The sequence below is a fragment of the Hemitrygon akajei genome, chromosome 7, assembly GCF_048418815.1.
Source record: "Hemitrygon akajei chromosome 7, sHemAka1.3, whole genome shotgun sequence".
Classification (NCBI taxonomy): Eukaryota; Metazoa; Chordata; class Chondrichthyes; order Myliobatiformes; family Dasyatidae; genus Hemitrygon; species Hemitrygon akajei.
In genome coordinates this window covers 125,327,465-125,351,162 of record NC_133130.1, presented here as the reverse complement: position 1 = coordinate 125,351,162, position 23,698 = coordinate 125,327,465, and the positions used below count along the sequence as shown (strand labels likewise).

Here is a 23,698-nt window from a genome sequence, read left to right as displayed (position 1 = left end):
CATACAAAGGAACACTTCTGCTACCTGTTCGTAATTTGTTCCTTGAAATCCTGAGCCTTTAATTTATTCTTGTTGTATTCTAATTGGAATAAAATGACTTTTTTTTTCCATTTGAAACACCGGAGATGTGATCCTTGGGAGTTATGAATATCTGTCAGTCTAAGTGTTGCTTAAACTAGGGCAGCTAGCAGGTCTTGCATTTTGCATGAGACATTTCATCATTGATGTAAAAAGATCTGTGAGAAACCGATCGCTGAGGATCCCTTTGAGAAGAATTGGCAATGTGGTAATGGTAACCAGGGAATGAACACTGAAGTAGAACATGTTCTGAATGTGCTTGTAGATCTTTACAGCTGCTTCAGTCATTTAGATAAATGTTAAGCATAGAATTTTGATATGATTCAGTCATTTGGTTGTAGATGAGTTGTGCAATTGCATCTGAGATTTCTAGGAAAGGGCAGGGGGTTTGGAGTTGGGACTGTGGTAAATTATATACTAATTGCAGAACTGGCACACTCACAGTGAACTGAATAATAGTTTTCTGTGCTGCATTGTTCGATGATTCAAGAGGTTATGTTGCAACTTTATAAAACTCGAGTTAGGCCACATCTGGAGGATTGTGTACAGTTCCAGTCGCTCAACTAGAGGAAGGATGTTGATGCTTTGGAGAGTGTGCAGTTTACCAAGATGCTGTCATGAGAGGCTGGATAAACTTGTTTTCTTTGGAGCAGCAGAGGCTGAGGGGAGATCTGATAGAGGTTTATAAGATTGAGAGGCATAGAAACATAGAAAACCTACAGCACAATACAGGTCCTTCGGCCCACAATGCTGTGCCAAACATGTCCTTACCTTAGAACTACCTAGGCTTACCCATAGCTCTCTATTTTTCTAAGCTCCATGTATCCATCCAGGAGTCTCTTAAAAGACCCTATTATTTCTGCCTCCACCACCGCTGCCGGCAGCCCATTCCACGCACTCAACACTCTCTGCGTGCGTAAATAAATAAATAACCAACCAACCCACCCCTGACATCTCCTGAGTACCTACTTCCAAGCACCTTAAAACTGTGCTCTCTCATGCTAGCCATTTCAGCCCTGAGGAAAAGCCTCTGACTATCCACACATACTATCAATGCCTCTCATCATCTTATACACCTCTATCAGGTCACCTCTCATCCTCCATCGCTCCAAGGAGAAAAGGCTGAGTTCACTCAACCTATTCTCATAAGACATGCTCCCCAATCGAAGCAACATCCTTGTAAGTCTCCTCTGCACCTTTTATATAGTTTCCATGTCCTTCCTGTAGTGAGGTGACCAGAATTGAGCACAGTACTCCAAGTGAGGTCTGACCAGGGTCCTATATAGCTACAACATTACCTCTCAGCTAAACTCAATCTCACGATTGATGAAGGCCAATGCTCCGTACACCTTTTTTTATTTATTAATTAAATTTTTAGAAAATTACAAAGAATAAATGTATGATAAAATAGTAAGAAAAAGAAAATAATACTAACCCTCCCCCTCCCCTTAACTCCCCCCCCCCCTTAACCCTTATCTAAAGAGAGAAAAGAAAGAAAGAAGAGAAAGATTGCCTGGATATCGGAGGATCCACACATGCTCCATGGAGTTCAAAATAATTTTAATATTTATTTTTACTTTCCCCAATTACTTTATAATATTATCTTCAAAGGACCTATGTATTTAATCCTATCTTTTGTAGGTATGGGAGCCAAATTTTCAAAAATATATCATATTCATTTCTTAGATTGTATGTAATTTTTTCAAGTGGAATACAACTATGTATTTCATTATTCCAACAATCCATAGTTAAATATAAATCAGATTTCCAAGTAATCCGTACACCTTCTTAACCACAGAAACAACCTGCCTAGCAGCTTTGAGTGTCCTATGGACTTGGACCCCAAGATCCCTCTGATCCTCCACACTGCCAAGAGTCTTGCCATTAATGCTACATTCTGCCATCATATTTGACCTACCAAAATGAACCACTTCACACTTATCTGGGTTGAACTCCATCTGCCACTTCTCAACCCAGTTTTGCATCCTATCAATGTCCCGCTGTAACCTCTGACAGCTCTCCACACTATCCTCAACATCTCCAACCTTTGTGTCATCAGCAAATTTACTAACCAATCCCTCCACTTCCTCATCCAGGTCATTTATAAAAATCACAAAGAGTAGGGGTCCCAGAACAGATCCCTGAGGTCACCAGCCTCCATGCAGAATATGACCTGTCTACAAACCACTCTCTGCCTTCCCTTGGAATGTCTCCTTGGATCCCATGCCTTCCTACTTTCTCAATAAGCCTTGCATGGGGTACCTTATCAAATGCCTTGCTGAAATCCATATATACTACATCTACGGCTCTACCCTCATCAATGTGTTTAGTCACATCCTCAAAATATTTAATCAGGCTTGTAAGGCACGACCTGCCATTGACAAAGCCATGCTGACTATTCCTAATCAAATTATGCCTCTCCAAATGTTCATAAATCCTGCCTCTCAGGATCTTCTCCATCAACTTACCAACCACTGAAGTAAGTCACTGGTCTATAATTTCCTGGGCTATCCCTGCTCCCTTTTCTTGAATTATGGAACAACATCCGCAACCCTCCAATCCTCTGGAACCACTCCCGTCCACATTGATGATGCAGAGATCATTGCCAGAGGCTCAGCAATCTCCTCCCTCACCTCCCACAGTAGCCTGGGGTACATCCTATCCGGTCTTGGTGACTTATCCAACTTGATGCTTTCCAAAAGCTCCAGCACATCCTGTTCCTTAATATCTACATGCTCAAGCTTTTCAGTCTGCTGCAAGTCAAGATCCAACAATCACCAAGTTCCTTTTCCGTAGTGAATACTGAAACAAAGTATTCATTAAATACCTCTGCCATCTCCTCCGGTTCCATACGCACTTTTCCACTGTCACACTTGATTGGTCCTCTCCTCTTAAGTCTTGTCCTCTTGCTCTTCACATACTTGTAGATTGCCTTGGGGTTTTCCTTAATCCTGTCCGCCAAGGCCTTCTCGTGGCCCCTTGCATTCTCATGCATTCTTAAGCTTCTTCCTGTTAGCCTTATAGTCTTCTAGATCTCCATCATTACCTAGTTTTTTGAATCTTTCATAAGCTTTTCTTTTCTTCTTGACTAGATTCCTGAACCAGACAGACAGACAGACATACTTTATTGATCCTGAGGGAAATTGGGTTTCGTTAAAGCCGCACCACCAAGAATAGTGAAGAAATATAGCAATATAAAACCATAAGTAATTAAATAATAAGTTAATCATGCCAAGTGGAAAAAATAAGTCCAGGACCAGCCTATTGGCTCAGGGTGTCTGACACTCCGAGGGAGGAGTTGTAAAGTTTGATGGCCACAGGTAGGAATGACTTCCTATGACGCTCAGTGTTGCATCTCGGTGGAATGAGTCTCTGGCTGAATGTACTCCTGTGCCTAACCAGTACATTATGGGGTGGATGGGAGTCGTCATCCAAGATGGCATGCAACTTGGACAGCATCTTCTTTTCAGCCACCACCGTCAGAGAGTCCAGTTCCACCCCCACAACATCACTGGCCTTACGAATGAATTTGTTGATTCTGTTGGTGTTTGCTACCCTCAGCCTGCTGCCCCAGCACACAACAGCAAACAGCAAACCCTACTATCCTTTCCCTGTCTCATTGGAACGTACCTACACAGAACCCCACGCAAATATCCCCTGAACATTTCTTCCCTGAGAACATTTGTTTCCAATTTATGCTTCCAAGTTCCTGCCTGATAGCTTCATATTTCCCCTTACTCAAATTAAATGTTTCCCTAACTTGTCATTCCCTCTCCCTCTCAAATGCTATAGTAAAGGAGATAGAATTGTGATCACCATCTCCAAAATGCTCTCCCACTGAGAGTCCTGATAACTGACCAGATGCATTTCCAAATACCAGATCAAGTACAGCCTCTCCACTTTGTCGGCTTGTCTACATATTGTGTTAAGAAACTTTCCTGAACCTAACAAACTCCACCCCATCTAAACCCCTCATTCGAGGGAAATGCCAATCAATATTTGGGAAATTAAAATCTCCCACCCATTACAACCCTGTTATTATTACTCCTTCCCAGAATCTGTCTCCCTATCTGCTCCTCGATGTCTCTGTTACTTTTGGGTGGTCTATAAAAATTTTAAAAATCCAGTAGAGTTATTGACCCCTTCCTATTCCTAACTTCCACCCACAGAGACTCCGTGGACAACCCCTCCATGCCTTCCTCCTTTTCTGCAGCCGTGACACTATCTCTGATCCACAGTCTCACGCCCCACCTCTTTTGCCTCCCTCCCTCTCCTTTCTAAAGCTTGGCACTTTGAAATAGTCATTCCTGCCCATGCACTATCCAAGTCTTTGTAATGGCCACAACATCATAGCTCCAAGTGCTGATCCACACTCTAAGCTCATCTGCTTTATTCATAACACTCCTCACATTAAAATAGACCCATCTCAAACCATTGGTCTGAGTGCATTCCTTCTCTATCACCTGCCTATCCTCCCTTTCGCACTCTCCAAGCTTTCTCTATTTGTGAGCCAACCTCCCTTTCTTCCGTCACTTCAGTTTGATTCCCACCCCCCCAGCAATTCTAGTTGAAACTCTCCCCAAGAGCTTTTGCAAACCTCCTCGCCAAGATATTGGTCCCCCTCAGATTCAAGTGCAACCCGTCCTTTTTGTACAGGTCACACCTGCCCCAGAAGAGGTCCCAATGATCCAGAAATCTGAATCCCTGCCCCCTGCTCCAATCCCTCAGCCACGCATTTATCCTCCACCGCATTCTATTCCTATACTCACTATCACGTGACACAGGCAGTGATCCCGAGATTACTACCTTTTTTTAAAAAAAATTTTTAAATTAGTTTTTCAAAACATTTTACAAAATTAAAAACCCCAAATCCCAATGAGGAGCATTAATACAGTGCAAGATTAAGCATACAATAACAATATGCTACAAAGGAAGAGAATTTAACAAAAAAGCACCTAAATTAAAGACAAGTGAGCTTAGTGTCCTCCCCAAGCCCCACAACACAAGAAAAAAAACAACAACAACTCCAGACCAAACACCACACAGTATAAAGAGTATAAGTCCGGAGAGTCAAACTCCCAGACTGTGAATACACTTAGCAACAGAAGATAATAATGCCTACTACCAGAAAAAAAAAGGGAGCTGAAAGCAAGGGACCGAAAAGAAGAAAAAAAAGAAAGAAAAAAAAACCCTAATCAGGAGGGAGGTTATGAAAGTACTCGATAAAAGGTCCCCAGACCTTATGGAACTTTAGATCCGAATTAAGAACTGAATAATGAATTTTTCCAAGGTCCAAGCAGGCCATAATGTCATTAAGCCATTGCGCATGAGTGGGCGGGGCAACATCTCTCCATCTAAGGAGGATCAAGCGTCTCGCCAGGAGAGAGGCAAAGGATAGTATTCGGCATTTGGTCGGACCCAGACATAAATCTGTCTCGCCCCAAAAACCGAACAGAGCAATTAAGGGGTTAGGTTCTAGGTGCTGATTCAGAATACCCGATAATGTAGTGAAGACATCTTTCCAGAATTTCTCCAAGCTAGGACAGAACCAGTACATGTGGATGAGAGAGGCCACGCCCCTCTTGCATTTATCACAGAGCGGACTAATGCCAGGGTAGAATCGAGATAGTTTAGATTTAGACATATGGGCTCTATGAACAATCTTAAACTGTAAGAGGCAATGGCGAGCACAAAGGGAGGTTGAGTTAACCGATTTGAGAACTGAGTCCAGCTCTCCTCGGATAAGGAGATATTTAAATCCTGCTCCCAGGCCATTTTAATTTTATCCACAGGGGCCCGTCGTAACAGAGATTACTACCTTTGAGGTCCTACTTCTTAACTTTCTTCCTAACTCACTGTTGTCATTTTTCAGAACCTCCTCCCTTTTCCTACCTTGTCATTGGTAACAATATGTACCACAACCTCTGGTTGTTCACCTTCCCACTTTAAGATATCATGGACGCGATCAGAAACATCCCAGACCCTGGCACCTGGCAGGCAAACTACCATCCGCATTTCTTTCCTGCACACACAGAATTGCCTGTCTGGCCCACTAACTATAGAATCCCCTATCACTGTTGCCATCCTCTTCCTTTCCCTACCCTCCAGATTTAATGTCACTGGCATATGTCATGGAATTTGTTAACTTTGCAACAGTAGTATAATGCAATACATGAAAATATATTTTTTAAAAATTGCACTTGCGTATATATGTGTATATCAAATAGTTAAATAAGTAGTTCAAAAACAGAAATAGGAACAATAGTGAGGTAGTGATCATAGGTTCAATGTCCATACAGAAATCAGATAGCAGAGAAGAAAAAGCTGTTTTTGAATCCTTGAGTGTGTGCTTTAGACTTCTGTACCTCCTCCAAAATGGTAACAATGAGAAGAAGGTATGTCCTGGGTTGTGGGGGGGGGGGGTCTTTAATGATGGACACCACCTTTTTGATGCATTGTTCCATAAAGATATTTTGGATACTATGAAGGCTGATAACATGATGGAGCCAAAATAGTGTTGACATGGAGTATCTGTTTCCCAGGGTGGAAATGCCTAATACCAGAGGGGATGCATTGAAGATGAGGGGAGGTAGGTTCATGGGGATGTGAGGAGTAAGTTTTTTTAGAGTGATGAATGCCTGGAATGTGCTGCCTGGTATGGTGGTAGATGCAAATACATCTGAGGCTTTTAAGAGATGTTTAGATAGGCACATGGATGTGAGGACGATAGAGGGATATGGAGGTTGTGTAGGTAGGAGGGTTTTTTTGTTGGGGTGTTATTGATTTACTTTTTAGCTGTGCCAACAAATCATTGTGAGGTGAAGGGCTGTACTGTTCTATCTTCTGTGATTCCTTTGCATACATTTGCTGTTGCGTAGATGCACAATGCACAATCGTCTTCATGCTATGACAAGGTGTTTTGATTCTTGTTGTAGGTACACTGTGGAACCTGTCATCTTATGAACCCCTCAAAATTGTGATTATTAATCACGGCCTCCAGACTCTCACAAACGAGGTCATCATCCCACATTCGGGCTGGGAGAATGAACCCAACGAGGATTCCAAGCCACGTGATGCTGAATGGACAACAGTCTTCAAAAACACATCAGGATGTCTGAGGTGAATTTGCTGGGTTTTTTGTGTTTCTTAGGGTTTTTTTGATTCATCATGGCTCAGTTGGTAGCATTATAGCTTTGGAAACAGAAGGTTGTTGCTTAATATCCTACACTATTGCAGGGTTTGAGCTAATTCTTCAGCTGCCACTGTATTGGCTAAATTGCTATCTTTTAGTTGGATATCAAACTGAGATCCTGAATGACAAAGACATTTTGTGATGTGAGAGCACATTTTTATTTATTGTGATACAGCGTGGCACCACACAACAACCCACCAATTTAATGCTGTCCCAACCGCGGGACCAATTAATCTTCCATCCAGTACATGTTTGAACTGTGGGAGGAAACCTGAGCACTCAACAGAACTCCACACGGTCGCAGGGAGAATGTACAAACTCGTTACAGACGGCAGCGGGAATTGAATTCGGGGTTGCTGGTACTATGAAGCATTGTGCTGACCTCTATGCTACCATGCTGCCCACATTATACTATGTCTGCCTTCACGGTGGGAGAAAGAATTCAAGGCTCTATAAATACCATTAAAAATGCTGCTATTTCCCCCCCATCTTTTAAAATATGTTGACATAATTTTCTGATATTCCAGTTTAAAGATTTTTGTTTTCTCCCAAGATGATTTGTAATGCCATATTTATAATAATAGAACAATGTATTTGTATCTTAACTTTATCCAAAAAAAACTTTTAAAGGTACTTTTCATGACACTTGAAGTCCTAGACCAGGTCTTCCCAACCTGTGGTCCTCGGGCCAGGTTGGTCAGGGTATTGGTCAGAGTCCATTGTATTGACAAAAGGTTGTGAACCCCTGTCCTAGAGTTTATGCAGGAACTGTTCCAATTGTTCCATACCATCCAAGCCAGTCCCAGTTGCCTGCACCTGGCCCATATTCTTATCTGTGTACCTGGCCTCAATGGTTTTGAGAGATGTGGGCCAATAGAGCTATTTCAGAAAGGCATTGTGTTCATTGTGATGGATTGGGCCAAAGAGGCTGTTTCCATCATCAAAGACTCCAAGAGGATCAAAAGGTACAGAGAAGAGCTGTAGGGATGTGTTTCTGAAGTTGAGTCTAGCAGATAGGACGATGTTAATTAAATTTGGCGATGCTCAAAAGACCTTATTTGGAATGGTAATATCTCTGTGACTATAGGAACAGAGGATATAAATTTGGAGATCAGGTATCTGTGTGTCATTATCTCTGAGGATTTAACTTGGACCCAACATATTGATGCAGCTACAAAGAAGTCTTGCGACTATGGCTATATTTCATTCGGAGTTTGAGGTGATTTGGTATGTCACCAGAAAGACTTGCAGATTTCTATTGGGGGGGGGGGGGAGTTGTAAACTTAGCCAGTTCCATCATGGGCACTAGCTTCTGTGGTACCCAGGAGCTTTCAACTTTCAAGGAGCGATGCCTCAAAAAGTTGGCATCCATCATTTAGAATCCCCATCATCCAGGTTATGCCTCGTTCTGATTGCTAACATCAGGGAGGAGGTACAGAAGCCTGAAGTCATGCACTCAATGATTTCAGAACAGCTTCTTCCCCTCTGTCAAGCGATTTCTGAATGGACATTGAACCTTGAACACTACTTTTTTATTTCTTTCTTTGTACTACTTATTTAATTTAACTATTTAATATATGTATTTACTGTAATTCCTTTTTTTCCCTATTATTACGTATAGCAATGTACTGCTGCCGCAACAACAACAAACTTCACGACATATGCCAGTGATATTAAACCTGACTCTGGGTATAAGTCTCGGATGGATTTGAAACTAAGGCTGAGAAGTTAAGTTTTTGATCTTTGAACAAAAACTCTTTGAGCAAATCTTTGAACAAATCAGAGGAAATTTGGAATGATGATATCTTTTGTGATGGGATCTGTAGACTTTTGGATGTGCAAGTTTATAGGGAGGTTGCTGGCTGCAATTTAATTGCATGATATTGGAATTGCCCAGTTGAAGAAACAAGTAGCAGAAATGATGGGGATAGGGTGGGGGTCAAGGGGAAGGGTCAAGTTAAAGAGAAATGGTGTTGATCTATGGCCCAAATCTGACAGTGTTGCAAACAGCTTCAATCAGTTCCAGAATAGTGCCAGCGCAACTGGTAGATTTTACAACTGTGTAAATAGTCTTGTGATTGAGATTGAAGGTCTTCAGTGTGGTCTTGCCCACATTTCAGTGTAGGAAATTTCTGTTCATTTTTTAAATTAAATTGAGATACAGGTAGTCCCTGAGTTATGAACATCCGACTTACAGACAACTCGAACTGAGGAAGGAGACCGCCGTCCACCATTTTGTTGGATCGCGACACCATCTGCCATTTTAAGTCATTGCCATTGACACTGTGTTGAGTGTGTAAGTTTGTATTTGGCTTAACTTTTTCTTAGCAAGATTCACCCTGACACCACCCTCTCCCCCCCCCCCCCCCCATTCCAGTCGGCTGGTGGCACAGTGAGATCAGCGCCGGGCTTGGAAACGGAGGTTTCCGAGTTCAATCCAGTGACAGACTGCTCCCATGTCGGGTTGATGTCGAGCTTGCAACTTGACCTCGTTTAAAAATAACACTGCCACCTCCAGTTTAAATTCCCACGCGGAATATTGTGGAGGATCAAATACCCAAACCCAGCACAGCCCCCACTTGTCCCATTTAACCTGTCTCAGTGCAGCGGAGTTTAGAACCCGGGGATTTCAGTGCAGTGGTCCTTAGGACCCAGCGGAGCTCGGGACCCGCCACCCACAGTGTTTCTGTTCCATTGACGGGAAGCTATCGCGATTGAAAATAAAGTGGAAATAATAAAGCGTTTGGAAAGAGGTGAAATGCCATCAGTCATTGGAAAAGCGTTAGGTTTTAGTCGGTCAATGATTGGAACAATTTTAAAGGATAATGGATCAAGTGAGAATAATGGAGCATGTGAAAGCCCCAATGAAAGCTACAGTTATTACTAAGCAACGCAGTGGTTTCGTTATTGGAATACATATGTTTCTTAAGTGTTTCATATGCATGGAAAGGTAAAATATATACTATGTACTAAGACAAACGTTTGACTAACTGACTCTAAATAATACCGGATGTACTTGTTCCGACTTACGTACAAATCCGACTTAAAGACGGACTCAGGAACGGAACTCGTACGTAACCTGGGGACTGCCTGTACTGCACGGAATAGGCCCATCCGGCCACCCAGCAATCCCCCAGTTTAATACTAGCCTTTTCACAGGACCATTTCCAATGAGCATTTATCCTTACAACCGGTACGTCTTTGGACTGTGGGAGGAAATCGGAGAACCCGAAGGAAACCACGGGAGTTGAATCCAGGTCACCTTACTGTAAAGTGTAGTGCTAACCTCTACACCACCATGCTGCCCAAGCTGGTTGTTGGACAGGAAGTCTGACAACAACCTGCTGGACACTGACAGCAGCCATGCGAAAGTGAATGTTTATTACTTGACTCGTACCTTCAGTGATTAACAGTAGAATGAAATAAATGATCATGAAAGGTCAAATACATGAGTCCTGAAGTTATGTATAGACATGAGAAGAGAAGCTCTTGCAGATGCTTTTCTGGCTAGTATTATCACAATATAGTAGTGTGGAGGTGGGGCGAGGTATACGAAAGAGACTGTAACTCTGAAACAGATAAATGGGAAATGGAGATGAGTAGACTCTTTGGCTTCTTGAGCCTGGTCCTTTATTCAAGGTAATCCAGTTTGCCTGAAGTCCACTTACCTCTTTCTGATTTAAAAATCTGTCTCATTTTAAATTTATGTTGAAGTATTCAATCTCCCAAGTTTTCTAGAGCAAAGAATTCCTAAGACTCTGGGCTATTTCAGAAGAGATATTCTTCCTTGTCTCAGCCCATCCTTGTTCTGCAACTGCCATTTGGTCTAAAATACACCCATGAGAGGAAATGTCCTCCCAGATTTACTCTTAACCAGCTCCTTGGCTCAATAAAGATGCCTGTCATTCAGTGAAACTGTGAGAGGAAGGCGAGTGGGTGTTTAGTGTTGTCTACCAGCCACTTGCTCACTGCTGCCAGAGAAGGGTGTCTGCATGTGATGCACTCTCTCTTGCTATCACGCACTGCTCCCAGAGGAAGGTGGACTGGTCTCACTCCCTCTCACGCACTGCTCCCAGAGGAAGGTGGCTGCACTGGACTGGTCTCACTCCCTCTCACTCAGTGCGACCAGAGGAAGGTGGCTGCACTGGACTGGTCTCACTCCCTCTCACGCACTGCTCCCAGAGGAAGGTGGCTGCACTGGACTGGTCTCACTCCCTCTCGCTCAGTGCGACCAGAGGAAGGTGGCTGCACTGGACTGGTCTCACTCCCTCTCACGCACTGCTCCCAGAGGAAGGTGGCTGCACTGGACTGGTCTCACTCCCTCTCACGCACTGCTCCCAGAGGAAGGTGGCTGCACTGGACTGGTCTCACTCCCTCTCGCTCAGTGCGACCAGAGGATTGTGCTGAGTCCTGGGTCTTTGGGAAGGTTTGTTCAATGCTGTTTGTGAATCGAACTCTGCAGTTCACATTATGATGTATTTCCAGTTTCTTGTTCTCCTTTTTTTACCGTTGCTGTGTTGGGTGATTTTGATCAGGGCAGCCTGCAGATACTGAACAGCACAGAGCTGATTGAAATGAACTGACCGTGCCTGGACTCTTATCGATTTTGTGTTTTTTATTTTCTGGTTTTTTTGCTCTTTTTTTTAACATGGAGGGGGATGGGGTGATTTTCTTTGAACAGGTTCCATAGTGTTCTTTGCTTCATGGCTGTCTGTGGAAAGATGAATCTCAGGGTTGCATACATACTTTTGATAATAAATGTGCTTTGAATCTTTGAAAACTGCACACTGTGCGTTAGATGTGGCATCACTTGTGTCCTACGCAGAGTAAGACATTCTTACTTTTATGTCCAATTCCCTTGTAATAAAAGCCACGTTGCTTTTGCCTTCCTGATTCCTTGTTGTAACTAAATTGCTTGCTTACTCTATTTTATGAGAGGACCCCCACCACAAATTCTTTTTGTGTTCTAGTTTTCTGTAGTTTGTCTTTATTTCATGTTTCATAACTTGCCACATTACACAATATTTAGCCACATTTTGCCTAATTACTTAGCTTTTCAATATCTTTGTATCCTCAGCATAGCTTGATTTGCTATACCAGTTAGGTATCATCTACAAATTTGGTTACACTCCTAACTCATTAATATCTATTGTAAGATGTTGTGGTCCCATCCCAGCACTGATACCTGTGGCACCACACGAGTAGCAGGTTTACCTGAAAATAATCTTTGTGTCGCTGATCAGTGCTTCCTACTCAATTCTCTGTCCATGCTCACATTTTATCTCCAGTGCTGTTCAAGTTTAATTATCATTCAACCATACATGAATACAGCCAAACGAAACGGTGTTCCTCCAGGGCCAGGGTGCAAAACACGACCAATATTCACACGCAGCACAACATTCACATATCGCATATAAGACAGCAGTAAAATGCAGTCACACAAAAAGTATAGTCCAAGTCCCCGAGTCCATGAATGTTGCAACAGTCTGCAGTCAAACAACATTCATCTTGTCTTCTGCTGAGCAAACACTGGAGGGCAGCACTGATTCCAGCATGTGCATCCACACTACACTGCCTCTGGCACTCCGGTGGAACGTATCGATTCTGACTTGGGCAGCTGCAAACAAGTGACACTGTGGCTTGAGAACTTGTCCTGGCTACTACCAAGGCCACACAGCTCTCTCACCCCACCATCAGCCAGGACACCAATGTTATTGGTTTAGGCATGTTGTTTTTGTCTATTATTGTGACTTAAATGAAGATCAGAGCACATTTTATGAGTAGTTAATGCAGAAAATCAGGTAATTGCGCAGAGTTCACAAATTTTTCATTGCAACTATATTTAACTCAAAACCATTTCCCCAACCTTATTTTCTGAGATGTCCGCTCATTTTCGGTTCTTTATTGAAGTTTTTAAAATATAATATTTCTTGCCAGTTTTCTTCAGTTTATATTCTGACTTTTTTTCTACTCTTTTGGTTTCTAAACTTATCAGGGAGTTAAACTACTCAATTTATTTTGCCATCTTGTGAGCTTTCTACTTTAACTTCCTTGGTTAGCTATGGTTGGTTCATTCCTTGCAAAAACCTACAGCTGCCCTCCCACACCTTTTGAATTTTTCCTCCTTGGTGTGATCTTGTTTTGTGGGAGTTATGAATTGTCCCATTAAACATCTCCCCACTGGTTTTATATTGTCTTTGCAGCTGATTTATTTGGCCAGTCCGGTTCAGCAATCTGTCCTTAGTCCTTTCACTTAATACAATTATTTTAGACCCAAGTTTCTCATGTCAGCTGAATGGGGGGAAAGTATCCTTCAGGCTGTGATTATTACTTCCTAGGGGATCTTTTACTCTCAGATAATTTATTAAACTTGTTTATAAATGCAGCTCCAAAATAGCACGATCCCTTACTGCTTTCTGAGGTATTGTTCTGAGAAACTATTCTGGATAGTTTCTATGAATTCATTCTTGTGTCTACCATTTTAAATTTGATTGGCACAAACTGCATGAAGATTAGAGATATCCATGGTTAATACGTAGTCCATTATTTTTTGGTATCTACTCTTTCCGACACAGTGGCTACTATTTTGGGTACTCCCGCAGAACTGCTTTCCGTTCCCTTGCTATTGTCTATCTCCATCTCAATGGATTCTACAACTAAATTGTCTGCTTAGCTGTACTTCTCATTTCTTATTGGTTGAGATGTCACTGCAAACCCCACTCCATCTCCCATCACAGATGCTGCTTGGCTTGAGAAGCTTCTCCAGCAAGTTGTTATGTTCACTGTTCCTTCTGTTCTTCCTCAATTTTCAATATTCCTGATTGCATATTCTCCTTTATATTCCCTGTAATCTGTCTCTACAATGGCCGTCAGATCACATTAATTTAATTCTTTAATTTACTGCAGTTACACCCTGGTGATTAGGGTAGCAATGAGGGTCCTCCATGTCTGGCAGTGCTCAGAACTTCCCTCATCATGTCAGAAGCTTCCTCTCAGTTTTCACTACTGTCAGTCACTCAAGTCCCGGGTGGAGACTCAGGAATACTGTCACACTCAGATGTAGAAGGATTCTTCATTGCTGTTTCCAATCAGTCAGAGTCATTAGCCCTGAGCTGAACCCATGAACCACTCTTAGTCTGGCCTCTACTCTTTGACCTGTTTGGCATGGGTGACCCTCCCAAGAGCCCTAACTCTAGCCAGCATAGCTCTCTGGGTCATTGAGGTACACGTGCCTCCAAACACAATGAAAGGTTGTGGTCCTCTTGGAGGGGTCCATGACATACAAAAGATTGGGAACTCCTGCTTTAGATTCTATGTGCATTTTAATAGTTCTTTTATTTTTTTAAAAATTAACCCTGTGTATTTGGTTTACTGTGTCTCTATAGAAAACTGTCTAATTGGTGATATGTAAGACTTAAATTCTGAGCTTTGTTGGTGTACATAAGGATGATCAAAATTTCCATCCATAAGTGCAGGATAGTCATGAATAAGGGATTCGGGAAATCCGTGCTGAGAATGGTATGAATGTAGAGTTCTGACCATGTAGGTGGTTAAGCCAAATAACGCAGATGCAGGAATATTGATGCATCTGCAGTCCTTGCTGCCCTATCACCTTTGATTGATTGTTTCCTGAAGTAGATTGCCATTAAATTTCAATGTTCAAATTAAATTTTACTATCAAAGTGTATGTGTGTCACCATATACAAACAACCCTGAGATTCATTTTCCTGCGGGCATACTCAGCAAATCTATAAAATCTAACTACAGTATAACAGGATCAATGAAAGATCAACTCGCGTGCAGAAGACAACAAACTGTGCAATTGAAAATATAAATAAATAGCTGTAAATAATGAGATAAAGTGAGATCATTGGTTGTAAGAACATTTCAAGGGAATGCAGTTGTCCCCAACTATTCAAGAGCCTGATGGTTGAGGGGTAATAACTGTTCTTGAACCTGGTTGTCCTCCAAGAAGACCACAATCTTGTGATGGTTTAGAGACCTGTGTGCCTCAATGACCTGGTGAGCTATGCTGGCTGGAGTCAGGGCTTTCTGCTTTGGTAGGGTCAGCCATGCCGAACAGGTCAAAGGGTAGAGGTCAGACCAGTCCTCCAGGTTTGGGGCTAACAACTTTGAATGGTTTAAAAAAAAAAGTTAGAAAACAGCAGTGAAGAATCCTTCTACATCTGAATGGCCAAGAACAGATAGGTGGAGAAGTTTTGTTGCTGCCCTAAACACCAGCAAGTGTAACGGGCAGTAAATATGTGAAATTTGTGGTGTGAGTCCTGAGGCTCCTGTACCTTCTACCTTATGGCAGCAGTGAGATAAGAGCATGTCCTGTGTGGTGGGGGTCCCTGACGGAGGATGCTGCTTTCCTGTGACATTGTTTCATGTAGATGTGCTCAGTGGTAGGGAGGGCTTTACCCGTGATGTACTGGGCTAAATCCACTGACTTTTGTTGGATTATCCATTCAAAGGCACTGGTGTTTCTGTACCAGGCTATGATGCAGCCATTAGTCCATTGGATAGTGAGCTCTATGTATAATTTTTAGTTTTAATCCTGCATAATCCAATTCCTTTTATTAGAAGCACAATGTTATACGCATGGACACCTGTATCACTCCATGATCATAACTGACATAGCCTATTGTCATTCTTTCTTGAATTTTTTTTCCTAAAATTATTTGGATCTCTCTTTAATCTTAAGCCATGGATGCAAACATAAGATTCTGTAAAGTGGCTTAATTTCCCTCTATATAAACAAAAGAACTCGGGAGTCCTTGTGCAGGATTCCCTGAAGGTTAATTTGCAGGTTGAGTCAGTAATGAGGAAGGCAAATGCAATGTTAGCATTCATTTCGAGAGGATTGGAATATAAAAGAAAGGATGTAATGTTGATGCTATGTAAAATACGGGTGAAGCCTCATTTGGAGTATTGTGAGCATTTTTGGGTCCTCTAGCTAAGAAAGGATGTGCTGGTTGGAGAGGGTTCAAAGGAAGTTCACAAAAATAATTCCAGGATTGAAAGGCTTGTCATATGAAGAGCTTCTGTTCACTGGAATTCAGAAGAATGAGGGGTAATCTCATTGAAACCTATTGAATGTTGAAAGGCCTTTGTAGAGTAGGTTGATTTCTATGGTGGTGGACCAGAAGAATAGAGGGGTGCCCTTTAGAATGGAGATGAGAAATTTATTCAGCCGGAGAATGGTGAATCTGTGCAATTTGTTGGCATAGGCAACTGTGGAGGCCAAGTCATTGTGTATTTTTAAGGCAGAGGTTGATGGATTCTTGATTCGTCAGGGCTTGAAGGGTTATGAGGAGAAGGCTGAGAGGGAAGATGGATCAGCCATGATGAAATGGTGGTGCAGGCTTGATAAAGCCAAATGGCCTAAATCTGCTCCTTTTTGTTATGCTCTTGTGGTATAAACAAAGCTCACCAATGTTTTCAGGAGATTTCTTTCTTCAGGCCCAGCTGTTTAAATTATTTTTGCCCTAGTATAATACTCTGTTAAATCCACAACAGATGTTCATAAAATATTGCTCATTAGCTCTGGTAAATAGACAATATTCAGATCGCCCATTCCTGTAAGTCATAACCACATCCTCAAGCTTTTTACTCAGTTTCTAACAGGTACAGCTCTTCCTTGAATGACATCGGTGTCTTTGCCCTAGCACATATTTCGCATGGTTTATTCTGAGCCACTTGAGCCTGAATTAAGACTGAACATTGCAGGCAATGCTGACATTTTAAAGTCAAATAAGTTCAAATCAACAGATGTTAATAAAATAAACTCTCGATTAATGTTTATTGGTCATCTTCCACCACTGTTGTGACAACCCACAGGACAGATCTGAAAATACAACTTACTGTTGGTTAGATGTTAATAAGGTACATGGGATATGACTTCAGGTGTGGTAGTTGTACAGAAAATATTTTGCAAAGAGCATGATGACAAATGAGTTTTTAAATTCTGATTCACCCTTTGGATTGTATTGGCAAAGGAGTCCCTTTCTTTTAGGTAATGAAATGGGACTGTTGAATGAAGGATTCAGAAAGGAAAGGGAGATGGGTAAAAATTTAAGTTTTGAGACAAAAAGTATATTAAACCTTGAAGTATTTTGAATAAATTGCTATTAAGAATGTCTTTCTGTTGTGAAGCTCTTGACTAGCTTTAATAATTTGGTTGTGTTTGAAACTGTTTGAACAATATTTCTCATTAGCTGGAAGGACAGAATGAGTATATTTCAGTTTTATCTCTTGCTGTAACTTTTCATTGGCAAATTTGTTACTCATTTAACTTGGGGATGAAGAGAGCCTTCACCATGTGCACAGCAACACTTTTAAGGCAAGACTCACAACAAACTTAATGCCTAATTATACATGACTTTACCATTAACAACCACATCCTGTGAATGAAATGAAAAGGAACACACTTGAACAGAGCTTAAAGCTAGTGCAAATCTCGCAGAGGTTTTAGTGCAGTTTTGGTCACCTGCCTACAGGAAAGTTGTAAATAAGGTTGAAAAAGTACAGAGAAAATTTACAAGGATGTTGCTGGGTCTGGAGGACCTGAGTTATAAGGAAACTTTATTCCTTGGAACATAGAAGACTGAGGGGAAATACGATAGAAGTATACAAAATTATGAGGAGTATCAATAGGATAAATGCATGCAGGCTTTTTCAGCTGAGGTTGGATGGGACTACAACTAGAGGACATGGATTATGGGTGAAAGGTAAAAAGTTTAAGGTGAACATGAGGGAAAACTTTACTCAGAAGGTCACAAGAGTGTGGAATAAGTTGCCAGTGCAATTGATACATGCAAACTGAATTTCGGTGCTTAAGAAGTTTGGATAGGTATGTGGATGGTAAGTGGATAGAAGGCTATGGTTCTGGTGCAGGTCAGTGGGAGCAGACAAATTAAATGGTTTGGCATGGACTAGATGAGCTGAAGGGCCTGGTTCTGTCCTGTTCTTTTCTATGACAATGTGGACAGTTTTGAACTATTTCCTAATTTGGTGCAACTCTGTCACTTTGCCCCAAGCAGCCAAGTACCTGCTACTAAAAATAAGAATAGACCCGCAGATCCACTCTTAATTTCGCTTTGATTTTGAACAGCCTGAATGCATGTTAGATCTGAAGTACACTTAAGAAAATGTTGATTCCTGTGGCTACTTATTTCAGACACCACACTACTGATAAGAGATAAAATTCCCTTTGTTGTTATCTGGCTATGATTTTATTCAAATAAATTCAAATTCAAGTTTAATTATCATTCAAGCATACATGGAAACTGGTGAAAGAAACGGCATTACTTATTCAATATACAGTCGGTCCTCCTTATCTGCAAGGGATTGGTTCCGGGACCCCCCGCAGGTACCAATAAACATGGATGCTTATGTCCCTTATTTAGCCTGACCAGTGCGGTGGACTTTAGGAGCAGGCACAGCTCTGGATCTGCAGTGTTTCTGTTCACGAAAATAATCACGATCACGATTGAAAATAAAGTGGAAATAATAAAGCGATCGGAAAGAGGTGAAACACCATTGCTCATTTGAAAAGCGTTAGGCTACAGTCGGTCAACAATTGGAACAATTTTAATGGAGAATGTGAAAGGCCCTGCCCCGATGAAAGCTACAATTATTACTAAGCAACACAGTGGTTTAATTATTTCTTCACTGTTTTATATGCATAGAAAGGTAAAATATATACTATATACTAAGACAAACGTTTGACTAACTGACACTAAATAATACCGGATGTACCTGTTCCGACTTCAAATCCGACTTAAAGACGGACTCAGGAACGGAACTCATTCATAACCCGGGGACTGCCTGTACTTTTAAATCATCTCTAGATTACTTATAATACCTAATACAATGTAAATGCTATGTAAATATTTGTTATACTGTATTGTTTAGGGAATAATGACAAGAAAAAATAGTCTGTACATGCTCAAATAACGAGTGCTGGAGAGAGAACTTCCAGGTTTTCCCGATCCGTGGTTGGTGGAATCACCGCATGCTGAACCTGCGGATAAGGAGGGCCGACTGTATACTTACTGCTGTTGCATTGCCAGTATTTAGGGCAGCAATGAAGATCCTCCATTTCTGGCATGTTCCTTCATCGTATCAGTAGCTTTCTCTCAATTTTCAGTACTGTCACTCATGCAAGTCTTGGGTGAGCACTTAGGAATGCCATCATACTCAGATGTAGAAGGATTCTTCATTGCTGTTTCCATAACAATTTTTTTTTACCAGTCAGAACCGTTGGACAACTCTTAGTCTGGCCTTTACCCTTTGACCTGTTTGGCATGGGTGACCCAACTAAGAATCAAAGCATAAAGCCCTGACTCCAGCTAACGTAGCTCTCCGAGTCATTGAGGCACACTGGCCTCCAAGCCACAACAAAGTTGTGGTCCTGTTGGAGAATTCAATACAAATTTCAAAATATTCTTTAATATATTGAATTTTATGTTTGATGGATTAAGATGAAGGTTTAAAATTGCTGTTCCCTTTTCATTGATATCCTAATGGTTGTAGGAATGGTGCTCTATCACACATACAAAACTCCCCCAATATCTCTTGTTGGGTCATATTGTAAAACTGAATTATCTGAACATTGTGATTGCATCCTCTAAGTGTTGTGTGATACAGAAGAATAAAAGAATGTTGTAAGGTTTTTGAAATTATTTCTCCATACCCTTTGTTGAAGGGAAAATTGTGCAATGTGGTTGCTGAATTCTGGATGTTTGGATTTGTACAATTAGTCTTTGTGGTCATCTATCCATCTAAAATATTACTGCTTTCCTCACTTGTCTTGACGTTTAGTGAAGATGTCAGACTCTAATGATTTGCACCTGACTTGCTTTCAGCTTAGTTTAAGCAGAACTGTGTAGGAATTCTGTTTATATTGTGGTTTTATATGTTTTAGATGAAAGAGAAGGCTATGGCCAGCAATCTAAAAACATCAAAGCCTCGGCATTTTTTTTAGAGAGTCCAAAATATGCCTGGGATTTTTATCATGATAAGTGGTATTTAATTTTTAAAAAGCTTCTTTGCTGTCTTTAGAGGTCAGTTATTTAATTTCATCATCATCGTTAGGTGCCGTGGGCCATCATGGCCTCAGGACCGTGGTTGTTCATGGCAAATTCTTCAACAGAAGTGATTTGCCGTTACCTTCTGGGCAGTGTCCTTACAAGACGGATGACCCCAGCTATTATCAGTACTCTTCAGAGATTGCCTGGTGTCAGTGGTCACATAGCCAGGAGTTGTGATCTGCACCAGCTGCTCCGTAGCTTCACATGACCCTGATCGGGGAGGGGCTCACCATGTATACCTAGCGACTGAATCTTCTTAACTAACCTCCCATGCGGGACCTTGTCAAAGGCCTTACTGAGGTCCATGTAGACAACATCCACTGCTTTCCCTTCATCCACTTTCCTGGTAACCTCCTCGGAAAAACTCTACTGGATTTGTTAAACGTGACCTACCACGCCCTAGTATGTTAGCTTTCTATGATTTATTACATTAAATATTACCTTAAATTGATGAAATATAATATGAATGTGCCTTGTGGTACTGCTTTTGTGTCGTATTGGTATGAAAATGTGAATAAATTACAGATAAAACAGACTTAGGAAGCCCTCTGGAACGCATCCCTATTTTCTCCATTTAAATAATTATTCGCATTATGCATTTTCCATACTATGCGTCGACTGCAAGGAACGTATCCCCGCATATAACAAGGATAGGGTGCACTATCATTTTTGTAATTTCTTGTAATTGTCGTTTTTGTGATTTGCACAATTTGTCATCTTTTGTACATTGGTTATGTGTAAAACACAGTACCAACAGTCACACACAGCGCAAAGCAAGTACCTTACATGTGCTTGCTATCTTGTACTTGTATCAGTAAAGTATACCCACAGACAAAAAATAGTCCTGACCCTGGGTCCATGAATGCCGCATAAATCTGCAGTCGACCACAATACAGCTTGTCTTCTGCCGAATGAACACTGGAGGGAGGAAGGCAGCACCGACTCTGGCCTGGATGCCACACCACACCAACCCCAGTGGAGTGCACCAGGTCCTAATGCCCATCTCCTGGCAGCTGTAAACAGGTATATGATAATTGATGGCATCCTTCTGTCTCGAAGGACTATTTAGTGTGTGCTCTGGATCAGTCTGTAAGTTGGTTCTTTCGCTGTTAACAGCAGCGCTGAAGTGATCTCTACAGGTCACAATCCTGGGCAGAAGGTATGGAGATCTTGGAAACCCAGTGGTCAAGTTATCCCCATTAGCCTGGCTGGTGTAGTCCAAAGGAAAGCTTATGAAGCAATGCATTTAGCTCCAGCTTGGCTGCAGGAGCTGCCAGATGGATGTTCAGGCTTTTCTGTCTTGGTTTACTCCCATAGCTTTCATCTCTCCTGAGGGTGCCCACAAGGCAATTTACCCATGGCTGAGGAACTGGTTCATGAGCATCAGACAGGATGACATGCAAGTTATTTGATAATAAATCTACTTTGAAATTTGAATTTTGAAATTTTACATTGAAACGTTTGGTGAAATGCATCAATTACATTAATAGTCAACACAGTCCAAGGACGTGCTGGGGGCAGCCCACAAATATCGCCACACTTTCTGGTGTCAACATACTGTCCCCACAATGCTCTGCAGACAACAACAGCAAAAATCAAGCTCCTTTCCTCCGTCCCATCCACCCAACGCGGTTCTCTAGGCTTCAATGTCACAGAACCTCCTTGTAGGACTTGCTCCAGCAGCAGGATTCAGTAATGTTATGGCATAAGATAGATTCTTAGATGACTGCAGGATTTTTCGTTTTAGAATTTCTTGGTTGAAGTGGGAGAGGAAGGGAGGCTGGAAGCTTGCTCAACAGTGTTTGCATTTGCAGGTTCTCTAGAGCCAGGGAGAGGCAGAGCTGGAAATGGGGAAAGCTTTGTAAGGAGAGAGAGAACTCGTTCACCTTCTCTGTCATTTAGTTAGATCAGAGAAGAGCTCTACTTTGTTACTGTGTCACTGCCATTACAATCTCTTGAGATTGTTACCCAAGAAAAGCTAATAGCTCTGCGGTTTTAAAATTTAATTTGACATTTTAGGGACGTGTGTTTCAGATTTCCATTAAGCTTTATGGCATGAAACTGCCACCCTATTTTAATTATGATTTAATGTTCGTTCAACTAAAATGAAAGGTTTTTTATTTAAACAGGCAGTCATTTATCAAGGTCCAATGCTTCAAGCCAGATCACACTGCTGCAGGCTACCAGCATTTGGTATGGAACTCTGTACAGTGTGGGCGTCTAAATCTCATTAGGAGTTTGAGGAGATTTGGTATGTCACCAAAAACACTCAAATTTCTACAGGTGTACTGTGTAGAACATACTGATGGCATCACCATCTGGTAAGGGGTGTGGGGGAGGTTGCTACTGCACAGGATCAAAGTAAACTGCAGGGAGCTGTAAACCCAGTCAGCTCCATCATGGGCGCTGGCTTCCGTAGTAATCAGGACATCTTCAAGGTGGCTCAAAAAGGTGGTGTCCATTATAAAAGACCCCCATCACCCAGGACATACCCTCTTATTACTTATTGCTATAAGACCATAAGGAGCAGAATTAGGCCATTTGGCTCATCCAGTCAGCTCTGTCATTTTATCATGGCTGATCCAATTTTCCTTTCAGCCCCAGTGTCCTGCCTTCTCCCCACATCCCTTCATGCCCTGACCTATCAAGAATCTACTAACCTCTATCTTAAATGTATATAAAGACTTGGCCTCCACAGTTGCCTGTGGCAAAGAATTCCACAGATTCAGCACTCTCTGTTCTAAGAGGATGCTCCTCTGTTCTGAGGCTGTCCTCTGGGCTTAGACTGTCCCACCACATCCACTCTATCAGGATCTTTCACCATTCAACAGGGTTCAATGAGGACACCTCTCAAACTTCTGAATTCTAGTGAATGCAGGCCCAGAGCCATAAAATGCTTTTCCTATGACAAGCTGTTCAATCCTAGAGTCATTTTCGTGACTCTTCTTTGAACCCTCTCCAGTTTCAGTACATCATTTCTGAGATGAGGTGTCCAAACCTGCACGTAATACTCCAAATGAGACCTCCTCAATGCTTTATAAAGCTTTAACATTACATCCTTGTTTTTATATTCTAGTCCTCTTGAAATGAATGCTAACATCGCATTTGCCTTCCTCACACAGACTCAACCTGAAAATTAACCTTTAGGGAATCCTGCAAAAGGACTCCCAAGTTCCTCTGTACCTCAGTTTTTGTATTTTGTCTCCATTTAGAAAATAGTCAACCCTTTCATTTCCTCAACCAACATACATGACCAGACACTTCCCAACACTGTATTCCATTTGCCATTTCTTTGCCCATTCTCCTAATCTGTCTAAGTCTTACTGTAGCT

The 23,698-nt window shown here is 41.7% G+C and overlaps 1 protein-coding gene across 14 annotated transcripts in view; it reads left to right on the top strand.

Moving 5' to 3' along the window:
* arvcfb (ARVCF delta catenin family member b) overlaps positions 1 to 23,698 on the top strand; it is a 538,706-nt gene that overhangs the window by 390,999 nt on the left and 124,009 nt on the right. For all 14 annotated transcript variants that reach the window (XR_012099693.1, XM_073051890.1, XM_073051882.1 and 11 more), the window contains one exon: positions 7,014 to 7,197. Coding sequence is in view for 13 of the 14 variants with exons in the window: in XM_073051890.1 (XP_072907991.1) it covers positions 7,014 to 7,197 (184 nt within the window). In the remaining variant the exon portion in view is untranslated. The remainder of the gene's footprint in view (positions 1 to 7,013; positions 7,198 to 23,698) is intronic.